Consider the following 13676-nt stretch of genomic DNA (forward strand, 5'->3'; position numbering starts at 1 on the left):
ACCATAACAATCGAAAGTGTTTCATTAAAATCAATAATTTAACAACAAATGCTACTATTATGACACCAATAAAGAAGCCATTCTTATCATTTGAATGCTTCAATTTGCATTTTTTCTTTGAGGTTACAACTTGCAATTGATGAATAAAGGCACCAAATTCGTACCAAAGCAAAAGTTGAAGGCCAAAATAATTGCTCCTATGTTATTATATTGATGCAACAGGCTAACTACCTAGGCTTCTCACTCCATCCTCCCTAGGATTTAAGATATTTTTTTTTTATTTGTAATATCCGCCCCAACTTATTAAGTGCATATCGACTAATTTCACGGAATACCTGCTACCATTTTAAAATATTATCACCAAAAATTATATATCGGGACACGTAAAATATGCAACAAGAACGAAGAGAGAGAGAGAGATATTGTAAGTTGTAACCAAAATATCCAATAAACTAAAATTTCTTTTCCAACAAACTACAAAGATATTGTAAGTTATAACCATACTTCTTATAAAGAATTTTTGGAATGATCACTGACTCACATTGTTACATAAGTACTACTATTCTTTATTGTTGAAGGAGCTTTGGAACAATCGTAAAGTTATTTTTATGTAACCTGTAAGTTACGGGTTCAAGCTGTGGAAGCAGTCACTATTACTTGTATTAGGGTAGGTTGCCTACATCATACAGTTAGAGGTGCGGCCCTTCCCCGGACCCTGTGTGAATGCTAGATGCTTTATACATCGGGTTGCCCTACTATTCTTTATGTTGCATTTAGAGGCGGATCTAGAGTTTATACTCAATCAGTTCAAAATTCATTATATTTTTAAAGTTATGTCACGTTGAAATTACTGAATTCAGATGATCCAGTGCTTTAAACCTGCATCCGTCCCTGGTTGCATTCACACATTTACATTTCTAATTCTAAGGGTGTGTTTGGTATGAATGAAGATGTTTTTTTTTTATGTAAAATGAGTGGTTTTATCACTTATTTTACTTTGTTTTGTTGGTAAGTGAAAATTTTTTTTCAGGAAAATATTTTCTAGTATTTGGTTATAGAGTAGAAAATATTTTTTTATGCTATACTCCTCACTCCCCCCCCCCCCCCAAAAAAAAAAAATAATACCCAACATTTTCATGACTTTATTTTCTTCAAGAATTTAATTGTTCTTCTAAAATTCATACAAACCCAAAGGAACTAATGTGTTGCTTTACTTTTTTACACAAAAATAATGTTGAAATTTGTGTTCCATAACTTAAAAAGTACTCTCTTTTTTTTGTTGAAAAAGAAACTACTATTTCTACAACATGAAAATAAAGTACTCATTTTGTTGAAATAAAAGAAAATACTTTTTACTATATCATTTTGTTGAAATAAAAGAAAATATTTTTTCTACATCATCAAAAGAAAGTACTTTTTTTTTGTTAAAATGAAAAAAAAAACTTTTTTTATATCGTGAAAAGAAAATACTCATTTGTTGAAAAAACATACTTTATCTATAACATGAAAAGAAAGTACTATTAATAATATTTCTATTTATAATGGGGTGGGTGATGGTGGGGTGGGTGAGGTGGGGTGGAGATGGGAAATGGGGGAAGGTTGGAAAAAAGTTTTGGAAAATATTTTTTCTTTTCTTGATAGGGAAAATATTTTCCTATCCGAAACATTTTAGCGAACCAAACATGAAAAAATTGAAAAATATTTTTATTGGCTAAGAGGTAAAGTAACCTAAATGCTAAGTACCAAACAATAAGTAGGGTATACCCCAAAAATATTAACGAATTTTTTATTGGCTAAGAGGTAAAGTAACCTAAATGCTATAGGCCACAACAAAAGTTAAAGTTTAGGGGGGGACTAAATTTTGATACAAATCTTGAGCTCCCCGTGATATGGACTCATCATGATCTATTATAGCATTTTCATGGACTTAAATTAAAGCAAGTGGTCCTTTATTGATTTATTTATTAAGTTATAATGATGTAAAATCATCAATATGACTAATCATATTACACACAACCAAAACAGAAAAAGAGAAAAAGAAAAAGAAGATAAAATATAATTCTTGATGCAAAAGTTCATGACGCACGGTTCAACTCCCGACTTATGCGGTATCAGGATTTGAAGTTTATGGTTCTGAACTTGCCACTGAACTCGTAGTTCGACTCAGTTAGTGGATTTGCAATTAAGAATTTATACATATTAAATAAATCTCCTAATGTAAATACATAATCTAAACAATTGTTATTGAGTTCGCCTGAACTCGTACTCTAGCTCCTCCCCTAACTTATATCAGTACATTCATAGTATATGAAATAACGATATCACTAACTCGACATTATATATATTTGACTTGAAATGTTGGCTTGTTGAGGAAAAAATTAAGTAGGAGTTTGGACATAAAAATTATAATTTTTGAAAAAAAATAATAGTATTTGGAGTTAAGTTGAAAAATAAAGTATTTGAAATTTGAATTTATGTTTGGATATGCATTTCACTTGAAAAAATATTGTGATTTTGTGAGTGGAGAAAAAAATTTAAATTTTTTGAAAAAGTGGTCAAAACCACTCTTTGATTTTTGAAAAACTCATTTTCGAAATTTTTTCAAAAACTTGCAAAAATTCATGGACAAACAAATTTTTGAAGAAAAAATTCGATTTTGTTTTATGGACAAACGGGTCCTAAGTTTTATTTGCAATTTTTAGCATCATGTGTGCGATTCATGCTTTCCAAGTTGAAAGACCCTTTCATTTCAGAAGTTGATGTTCATCTCTCTGTTTGACGAACACCACTTAAATAATAAATTATAGTTGGTATTCGTCAAACTATAGAGATTATTTTTGGTAAATATCAGAAGTTGATGTTCCTCTCTATGTCGTGACACATTTAGTCCAATAAATGTGCAAATTAAGTGTTTGATAGGAAACAGGTTCAGTTAAAGTACTTAAATAAAAAACAATGTGACAATTTTAGCGGAGCTGCCTATATATTTAGCTTATTATTTATATATGTCTCTAAATTGATTGTGAAATTGAATATCATAATATGTGATTGTATATATTGTGAGTCATATAATTCTTCTAATCATTGAGCAATTATTCATTTTACCACAATCTTATGAGGAGTAGTAGTTTTTTTTCTTTTTCGAAATAATAGTATCTTAAATAATTACGAAAAAGAAATGGATGAAGAAGAATTAGACCAAGTAATAATAAACATTATAATAATTTTAAAACTATTTTCATCTCTTAGTTGACAAACTCCTCTCAATTACTTTTCTAATTTTTTTTTAACTCCACTTAATGCACAACTAATGAGACTTTGATGAACCACTACAATAATAATATCATATTCAGTGTATTTTCACGATATGAGGTCTGGGAAATATAGAGTGTATGCGAACTTTACATCTATTTCGAGACGGTAGATAATTTATTTTCGATAGTTCCTCGACTAAACATTGATGAACTAGTAAGGAAAAGGAATTGGTCACTTCCTTTAAGCCGACCTACTATGATTTTGACAAAAATAAAATCCTTAGTTCAAGTATAGGAATACTAGCTACTTGAGTTGTATCCTTGAATGATGTGATATGATGATAACGATTTATTTTTTTTACTTAATTAAAGGTTTTAAGTTCGAATGTTAAATATAAAATTTTCAAAAAAAAAAAAATTACTTTTCTTAATGACCTTTATGACAAGAAACCAAATTAATCAAACACGTTGTCTTTGGATTCAAATACTTGAAGCAAAAACAAAAAGAACTTAATTTGTTAATTGTAAATAAATTACAGTAATTACAATGACGTTAATTATTTTATTTTTCATATTGAATCCTTCTTTCAAAATTGTGTCCACCCTCGAGAAACACAACTCATGCATATCAATTCAAACTTTTTTGATATTTTATTACCATTAGAAGTTTGACACGATCTCGACATAGATGCGGCTAAAATTTAAAGTTTATGCGTTCTGAATTTGTCATAAAACCATAGCTCATCTTGGTTATTGAGTTTGTTATTAGATATCAAAATATATTTAATATAATTTCTAATACAAATACAATATTTAAAAAAAAATAACTATGTTCGATCGAACCCACACCTAATAAAATAACTTCGCCTCCGCCTCTATGACCTGATATATGTGTTATGGTAGATAACATGTATTAATGAAATAATTAATGCGTGTGCAAACTGATCTGATAATTCTGTTATTAAAAAGAAATTTTTAAAGTCGGAAAAAAAGTAGAAGACGTCAAATCGCGGAATTCCCGAAGATGATATCGTTATTATTATTAATTATTAATTATTAATAAAGAGAAAAATAGACAAAAAAGTTTGAGTTTTTTGGCCTATTTTACTAATCAAAATTGGGTGGCGCCAAAAAAGAAACCAACTACGTCTTTTCTTTTTCTTCTTCTCCTCTCTCCCCAACCATATTATACGGTTAATTAACGTAACTTCGCCGGGAAATTAACGGCGGCTGTCGTCCGGCGGCGACTTTGATGTTTGATTATTTAATTACTGGTTAGTTTTGATTTCTCGCATTTGAATTTGTTCTGCGAATATTATATACACGTGATATATATGTATTTGAAATTCGTACGCGATTACGTGTTTTCGCCGGCAAATTAACAACGGCTGTCGTCCGGCGACTTCGATTAACAGTATATTTTAAACTTATTTTTCTTTTGTTTTACAAATTAGAATATTTTTTTACAAAAACTGCAATTTTTAAATCAAATTTCGGGCTTTTTCTGGATTTTAGTTATATTTTCTGTCTCTGTATTGCTAGGGTTATGAACTATGATCATGTATTAAAAAACGAAACTTTTCAATTGGATTAGAACATTTTTAGCTTTGTTTGCCGTGTTTTTCGAATTTCATATTCTAAAAAGGATTCTTCTTTTGTCATACTTTGACAATTTTATTAAGATTTTTAATTTTATAGGGAAAATTGGACATTTTTGTTTAAATTTGGAATTGCTTTTCTCTGTTTAGCTTCCTTTTTATCTCTGTTTTGCAACGGTTTTGATCAAGTTTTTGTTACCAAAATTTGTTCAACTTTTTTGAACTTTCGAATCATATTTATGATGGCACTGTGTTCCTGATCTATGTGGTTGTTATTGTTCCATTGTTTTTTTTTCATCTCCTTGTGCTTCGGAAACAGCTTCTTTATTCGGGCAGGAGTAAAGTCTGCGTTCACACTAACCTCTTCAGGACTACACGTGAAATATTACTGGGTTGTTGTTGATGCTGCTGATTTCCTTGAATCTAATGAAGTGGTATTTCATGCTCCTGTGTTTTAAGAAATAAAATTATTCTATCATTATGTTTGAAAACTTACTGAGTTTTGTGTAAAATTCTCTTTCATCACTCTGTTTCTATGTGTAGGCAAAATAATAGTACTGCTACTTACTAATTAGGAGTAATTTGTTTCTAGTTTCTGAACCATCTTTATGGTGACTGTACATGAATAATGCAGATGTTCACAGAATTAGGAACAAAATCTGCCACAGCACATTATTAGATCTATTTTTCTTATGATTTCAATATATTCTCAATATTTCGTTGATTTTTGTTCCTAAAATCCACTAAACAAGGGAAATAGTTAACATAAAAAATATTTATTTTTTGGATTTCTCCTTTTATCGATGTAGGCTTGTTTAGTGTAAAAAATAGTGTATATAGATTTTTTACATAGATATGAATAATTTTTTAAGTGCATTTATGATACTGAGAGTTCATGGGGATGGACAATGATCTTACTTGCACGTGGTCCTCCATTTCCGCCCCCATAACCCTATATATTTATCTATCATTTGCTTGCTTTTCTTATTCCTTTTATGGAGTATGATTGGGAAACAAACAAGAGTTTTATTATAATTTTATATCATTCTCCTAATTATTTAGTTAAAGCACCGAAATGCAGTTAATCTTGAAAAAAATGATTGAAAGCTTATTTGCTTGTTGATTCAAGCGTGACCTCCTAATTAATGAAGATAGGTTCAAATCTCAGGCACGTAGTCAAAAATTAATATTAGTACTTCCTCCGTTCTCATTTATGTGAAATGTGTTTGATTGAGTACGGAGTTTAAAAAAAAATGAAAAATTTAAAATTTATAGTCCTAAACAAATCAAAAAGGGGCCTATAGTATTTGTGTGATTATAAAAGTTTCTCATTAATGGTAGAATTATAAGCTTAAGCTAAATTATTTTCAAATTTAGAAAATGATCATTCTTTTTAGAACAGACCAAAAAGAAAATAAATTCACGTAAATTGGAACGGATGGAACAGTTGATTTCTTGCATATGCTCAAACGAGTTGTTTGATACTTGTACTTGTGAGAGGCAATAGGTACGAGTAAAATTAATTAGGTGCCTACAAGCTAGCTTGAAAGTCACCGCTATTATAAAAAAATAAGAAACCCAATTTATTTATTTGTGAGAAATTATCTTGTGTATAGTTACCTTAGGTGTAAGTTTGAGTGTAACTGAATTCCCTTTCATGAAAAGGAGTTGGGTGTGGGAGAGAAGGAACAAGACAGAGGGGCTGTGACTATCTGTGTAATATATCCAGCTTGGCTGACCATGGCACTCCCGTGAGAGGGATAAAAGGTTGTTGTTGGGGCCACAGGGAAAGAGGAGGGTCAAAAAGAAGGAAAAGCAAAATTAGGAATGGGAAGGAAAGAGATACCAAAACAAATTATTATTAAAGGTTATGGTTGAATGCGGAATGGTAAATATTCTTCCATTCTTAAATAGAAATTTCTAGTTTAAGCCATGGTATATAATAGTCACTGATAGGGAGTAATGTTACCTCCAAAAGTGGAATTTTTTGGTATGAATTTGAACTGATCGCTTCCCAAAGCGTGTATTGGACCTCGGGTGGAAAAGTAAAAAAAAGAAGGAAACAAAAGTAAATGAGAGAAGCTTTTCTTGTCCTGTGCATCATTATTAGTCCTATTTCTTATCCTACACCCACCCCGTCTCCCACTATACTTCCCCATTTCGAGGGAAGAGGTTAATATAACCTCTTTCTCTTTCTTTAACAAGCATACAATTTTTAATTTTTTTTCTCTGCCTGCCAATGTACATTCTTGTCTTGATAATATTACTGATTTGGCATATATTAGCATAGGGATTCCTCTTTTAATTGAGTTCTTGACATTTGCTTGATCTACCTGGTTTTGGGTATTGATCATTGTGATTATAGAACAAGAATTTGCATTTTATTGGCTGGGATTCTAATATTGATTCTTCTTTAGATCTGGGTGCCTGTAAAGATGTATTCTTTTGATCATCCTTTTTCTTTTTTCAAATGGTTTATTAATTATTCCTTCTTTAATTTTATCTTTAGTATATCTTACTTTTAGCCTCGAATTTTTGTGGCAGATTTACAGCAGAGAAAAGGATCTTACTTTATTGGCATCGGTGTATAATTCATCAGATTAAAGTTGGGTTCTTGAGAGCTGAGCTTTTCAAGAATGGCTTAAGTTGTTATTAATATAAGAAAGGGGATATCATTATATCAATGCTGTCTAATCTTGGACAGTTTGGATGGATGTGTATGAATCAAAGTTAGCATTTCAGAAGCAGAATTCAACAGTGGAGAAGAACAATGGAAACACTCGCAGGCCAAGAACCAGAGAAGTTAGTTCTAGGTACAGGTCACCTACTCCTTCAGCAGCATCCTCTGGCGTTAGACGTTGCTCTTCTCCAAATGTCACAAGAATTGGAACTACTACATCAACAATGTCGTTGCCTAAACGAGCCATATCGGCTGAAAGGAAACGCCCCACCACGCCTTCATCACCTACCCGTACTACATCACGACCATCAACACCTGTACAGGATACATCTGTGGAAGAATTGTTGTCTAGAAAGTTGGGAGGTAATCGGTTGCCAGAATCTTTGTGGCCCTCAACAATGAGGAGTCTCAGTGTTTCGTTTCAATCGGATACCTTTTCTTTACCTGTAAGTAAGAGAGAAAAACCTGTCTCTCATGCTCTATGTGATCGTACTTTGAGGCCATCATCAAATGTAGTGCAGAAACAGGGCGAAACGCCTCCTGCTTCTCGAAAGGCGACACCAGAGAGGAGGAGGAGTCCATTGAAGGGAAAGAATTCTGCTGATCAAGCAGAGAATTCTAGACCAGTTGATAGTTTAAATGCTCGATTAGTTGATCAGCATCGATGGCCCAGTAGAATGGGTGGGAAGGTATCATCTGGTACCATGAACAGAAGTGTTGATCTGAGTGATAAGAGTAGTAAAATTGCGCCAATTAGACGCTCAGTCACGCCTTCCTTGAGGAGATTATCTTTGGATGGTTATACCACACCATTGCAAAAATCTTCCAGCGACTTGCTGTCACTAGTATCATCTGATGATAGAGTAAAAGGTAGAGTTCTGTCAGTAGATGATAGTTCACTTTCAATGCAGAAGTCCACATCTTCGAGTTCATTGGAAAGAACAGTACAAGGGAATCCAGTAGCTAGATCTCAGACTGTTTCAGCTCCTGGATCACGACTTCCGTCACCGAATAAGGCATCTGTTATATCATCCTCTGCATCTAGAGGAGTCAGTCCATCTCGAACAAGATCAGTCCCAAGTACACCATCTAGAGGGCCAAGTCCTTCTCGGATAAGACCATCTAGTCCATCTAGACAACCCAAAACTTCTACTTCTGTCCTCAGCTTTATTGCAGATATTAAAAAGGGGAAGAAGGCAGCTAACCACATAGAAGATGTTCATCAGCTGAGGCTATTGTATAATAGACATCTCCAATGGCGGTATGCTAATGCCAGGTCAGATGCAGCATTGCACGCGCAGAAACTTCAAGCAGAGGTTTGGTTATTTCCCTTGCGAAGCTTCATTGTGTGCCTTTAGATTTATTTCTTTAGTTACCTTATAATCATTAAAAAAAAATCCATTGTGCCTCACGGAGTTCTCTTCTTCTAAATTGGTTAATAGTGATCTTATGCATGGAAATGTTCATTTGGTTCCTGAGAAGTACTGCATGACAGGAAAATCTATTAAAAATGACTGCGGTATGGACATTGTTTGGAATATTAATACAGAAGGGGAAAGATTATAATTAATGAACTTTTGATCACAAGAAGCAGGTTAAAACCCGTTTTTTATAATAGTATAGAAAAGCTGGCATTCATTTATCTTACTAATATTGGCTTCTTACTTTCTAATTTATTATTTAATTATGTTTTGTGGGATTGGGATCATGGACTGATATCTTTGTGGCTTGATGTTCTCTGGGAGCTTTCCGATATCTCCCCATCATATAACCGACTTGGTTGCGTTTTTGCTGATTTAACTGACGGTTTTAATTTCCGCATGTGCAGAAAACATTGTACAATGTCTGGAGGAATACGTCAGATTTATGGGCTTCTGTTATTAAAAAGAGAACTGCACTCCAACAGCTGAAGCTGAAGTTGAAGCTTTTTGCAGTCTTAAATGAACAGGTAATGTATCTTTATAACATATGATTCGAATATCATCTCTGATGTTTTAATCTTTATGTTTTTAGTGTTTTCCAGAAAAATCTGTGGATTGTAGATTTCTAGAACTTCCTTATCATAGGATGATCCAGTTCAAAATGAAGATTTGAGTTTAAACCACATCTTTTGTCTTTTCTCGTCTGTGTAAGGGATTTAATATAGGCAATTATTGGCTTGTGGTTGAAGTTTGTAGTGATGGAAAGCAGGACTTTCACTGTGGAATTCCATGAATTTTCCTCTGGCTTAGTTCAAATCATTGAACACTATATGAATGTAGTCTCCTTTTTGTGATGAGTTTCTCCTCATAATTGAACTATTAGGTATGAGTAGGACGCAGTCACTTGTTAGCCAGAAGAATGTACCATTTTTAGGTACTATATGAAATCTTCCTGTTATCTGGAACCTAACACCCATAAAATGCTTGAGGTTTTGATATGAATATGTGAATTTAGATATCTTCTGTTCATAATAGTGAAAGCTTTTAAACCTAGAATTTTGAGCTTGATTTTTTCTTGCAGAAACAGTCTCTAGTCAGGTCTTACCTTTAACTGTTCCAGACTTCTTCGTAATTCCTTTCCTTATGCTGATTTGACTTCTCTGTATCTGGATATAGTTTGAAAATCAGGGTTCAGAAGAATGGTATGTTACTATATCATTTTTTCTTTTAAGGAGGGGGGTTGAAGGAGAGGGGAGTATGAGGTTGTTAAAACTCACGTTCATTTGTTCAGTAGACAATATGATTTCTATTTAGATCTTTACTGTAGATGTGGCGTTATTGTTTAAACTGATTTTGTTCTGGAAATGATTGGTTCAGCTCACCTACCTCGATGAGTGGGCTTCAATTGAAAGGGATCATACCAGTTCAGTATCCCATGCTATACAAGATCTACAGGCATGCACTCTCCGTCTTCCGATTATTGGACGAGCAAAGGTATGCAACTTGATACTTAGAGGTAGTTTGGTAGAGTGCATTAGAGAAAATAATGCATGCATTAGCTTTGTGTATTAGTAAAACCTTGTTTGGTACACTTTTTCAACTTATGTATAACTAATACATCTTTGGTATTATCCTATGTATAGCTAATGCATAGTAAACCATGGTATTAGCAATACCAAGGCTATTAATGCATGCATTAGCATGGTTAAAGGCCAAATTATCCTTAAAGTCCTTTAAAGCTAAAGAATATGGAGGGCATTTTTGTAAACAAACAATTTTCTTAAAAATTATGCAATGGATTCTAATTTTTAATACACTACACCAAACAATGGATAAGAAATAACCTTTGCATAGCTAATGCTTGCATTACTAACCCATGCATTACTAATCCCTGCAGTACTAATACACCTTATTCAACAAGCAAAGGTATGCAACTTGATACTTAGTGTTTTGAGATCAATGATTCCTAAGACATAGAGTCTTATTCGAGTTGGCTCTTTTACAGGGTGATATTGAAAGTGTTAAGGAAGCTGTTTGCTCAGCTGTTGATGTAATGCAGGCAATGGGATCCTCCATGCGTTTTATATTGCCTAGGGTAAGTTCTTATATTATTTTAAGTTCTACTTTTTCTTGTTCTTTCTTACCATTAATTTACTTTCCCTATCTCTAGTGTTTAAGTAACATAAAATGCAATAGCAAATTGGACCAAATGGTGTTGTCTTTTACTATCAGGCTTTTTACAATCCACAATTGTTGTTTGAGATGAGAGGGAGTGAGAGAGCTGATATTAGAGAGATAGAAAGGTCATTAGCACATAGTTTTCTGTAACAGAGCTGGTAGCTACGTTATGCTAGAATCATTTTAGTTTGTTGAGCAGCAGAAGTTGCAACTTTGACTGTTTGACAAATGTAGAGATTCTCTTTGCACATTTTCTATTAGTGTTATACTGAGCGTCGATTTTCAAAAATAATATTGATTTGACGGAATGAATGATATGTATCTCAGAAAAATTTAAAGATTCTCTTGCTATTTTTTTCTTTTTCTAATAAACCTTCTTGCTATTCAAGATATGTTGCAGATGGAAAAGTGAACTATAGATGAATACGACAATGCTCTGAGAATTAGGCTTAAAATTCTTACGCTTAGACTTCTGGATTGCCTTTGGCCTTTACCGACAGTTAGAAACTCTTAAATTGCCGAAGTCCACCCAAAAAGTAGATTTTATTTCTTGTGTAAGATAGCCTCAATTGAAGTACAAAAAGGAGTTGATACTACGAGCACAAGCAAAGATCATGGGGCCATCTAGACTGCCAGTAATTGTTGAATCACAAGTTATATTACATTCTTTGGCTATCTAAAAATGTGACTTTCAAGAGCATGATTTTTTGAAATGTGTTAAAAACATTTATTGAACCTGGGCCAATTGCTTTCAGTCTGTTTTATTAGAATTGAATGTCAAACAATCTAAAGTCTCAACTTGGTATCTTGATTGCTAAGAGCTTCTATATAATTGTCTGCACTGCGCTTTTGTTTGTGGTAAAATTGTTTCATACAATTTTCCCTAATTTTTGCATTCTGCACTTTGCAGGTGGAAGGGATGAACTGCCTGGTTTCTGAACTTGCTGATGTGGCAGCTCAAGAGCGAGCCATGCTGGACGAATGTGAAGCCTTGTTGTCTTCAACAGCGGCTATGCAGGTGAGACAAAAATTGTGGCCTCATAAAGTTATTGCCTTCATTACAGAATCTCCTCTACTACTCCTTAGTCTTCACTCTTCTCCCTGTCCTATTCACTTCTCCATTTAATGCCTTTATCATAGTTCAACCCAGTTGATGTATCATTTTTATCATCTCCCATATCCATATAGTGATCTTCTTCTTCTGGCATTTGGACTGAAATTACTTTTTACTTTATTTCAGATTCATTCTCCATTCCTTGCATGTTAGGATGACAATTTACGGTCATTATGGATCTGCATTGATCAGCATTAGTTTTTACCCAACAATGAAAATTCATGGTTCTAGTAACCAACAAAATGTGCAGTATCTATTATAGAAACTCAAAAAGTAAAGTCCCACCATGTCTAGCTTAAACGTCTTAGGAGGTTATCTCAGTGCGTAGGGCAGCCCGGTGCACTAAGCTCCCGCTGTGCGCAGGGTCCAGGGAAGGGCCGGACCACAAGGGTCTATTGTACGCAGCCTTACCCTGCATTTCTGGCTTTCTGCAAGAGGCTATTTCCACTGTTTGAACCCGTGACCTTCTGGTTACATGGCAATAACTTTACCAGTTACGCCAAGGTTATCTCAGTGTTTGATAGTACATATAGTTCATGTAAGGAGGGTTTGTCATCTTCATTCTAAGCCTGTGCTAATTCATTTTCCATCTCTATTCCAAATACATTACACGATGGATGGAATAGCGAGTATTTTTGATGTTCCATGTCCAATGAACTGATTATCTAATGCGATTACTTGACAATAATGCAGGTAGAAGAATATAGCATTAGGTCTCATCTTATACAATTGAAACAAGTTTGGAGAAGTGATGAGCAGCTGATACTTGGGAATTAGATAGCTTTACCAAATGCTTCTCAAAATGCAATTCTAACCAACTTTTCCTTGTCAAATGAAGAATATGCCACATCTCCAGCCTTAGCTAGTGTGTATAGTAATAGTTTTTTTTTTTTCTTTTCATTCTTTTTTTCCTTCTAATTTATCATGGGAAATCTTGAATTATTCCATTCTTTTTTTCTTCTCCACATATCTTGCAAAAAGCTGTCGTCCCTATCCTAATGTAACTTTTTGTATCATCAACAAAAAAAGGAAATGCAAAGGAAGAAAAAGATTCAAAATTAGTTATAGAGAAGAAGCAAACTTCCCCGAAGATATCTTTGAGCACGTTCTTAAACTTTTCCTTAAACTCAAATTTTCTATTTATTCATTTACATACAAACAAATTTGACAATCTTTTTTTCTATTGATCACTTAAGATTGGGATTGGAAATCATAAATAGAGAGCAAGTGACCGTTGCTAAAGAAGATGACTCACTTTGACATAATATGATTTTGAGTCTAGTTCTGTTCATTTATCGAATCATTGACAGCTCTATGCATATATTGCTTTAAAATTTTTGGAAACTCAAATTTGCCATTTATTGGATTCATTGATACCATTGCTTTTAGTAAATGTTTAGTATTTACACCATTCAGAGACTTTTATAATGT

The 13676-nt window shown here is 33.4% G+C and overlaps 1 protein-coding gene across 3 annotated transcripts; it reads left to right on the forward strand.

The window, feature by feature from the left end:
- Positions 1 to 4373: 4373 nt before the first annotated feature.
- On the forward strand, positions 4374 to 13317 carry LOC107762722 (AUGMIN subunit 8). 3 transcript variants are annotated; one of them, XM_016581104.2, is made up of 8 exons: positions 4374 to 4528; positions 5172 to 5286; positions 7397 to 8848; positions 9361 to 9480; positions 10331 to 10447; positions 10959 to 11048; positions 12042 to 12149; positions 12939 to 13317. In XM_016581104.2, the coding sequence occupies exons 3-8, from the start codon at positions 7562 to 7564 to the stop codon at positions 13020 to 13022; spliced, it is 1806 nt and encodes a 601-aa protein (XP_016436590.2). In that variant the 5' UTR covers positions 4374 to 4528; positions 5172 to 5286; positions 7397 to 7561; the 3' UTR covers positions 13023 to 13317. The 3 variants fall into 3 exon arrangements, with proteins under 3 accessions (XP_016436590.2, XP_016436593.2, XP_016436592.2); XM_016581107.2 differs by lacking the exon at positions 5172 to 5286; XM_016581106.2 differs by lacking the exons at positions 4374 to 4528; positions 5172 to 5286 and adding an exon at positions 6990 to 7289.
- The last annotated feature ends 359 nt before the right edge of the window (positions 13318 to 13676 follow it).

The sequence above is a fragment of the Nicotiana tabacum genome, chromosome 18, assembly GCF_000715075.1.
Source record: "Nicotiana tabacum cultivar K326 chromosome 18, ASM71507v2, whole genome shotgun sequence".
Taxonomy (NCBI): Eukaryota; Viridiplantae; Streptophyta; class Magnoliopsida; order Solanales; family Solanaceae; genus Nicotiana; species Nicotiana tabacum.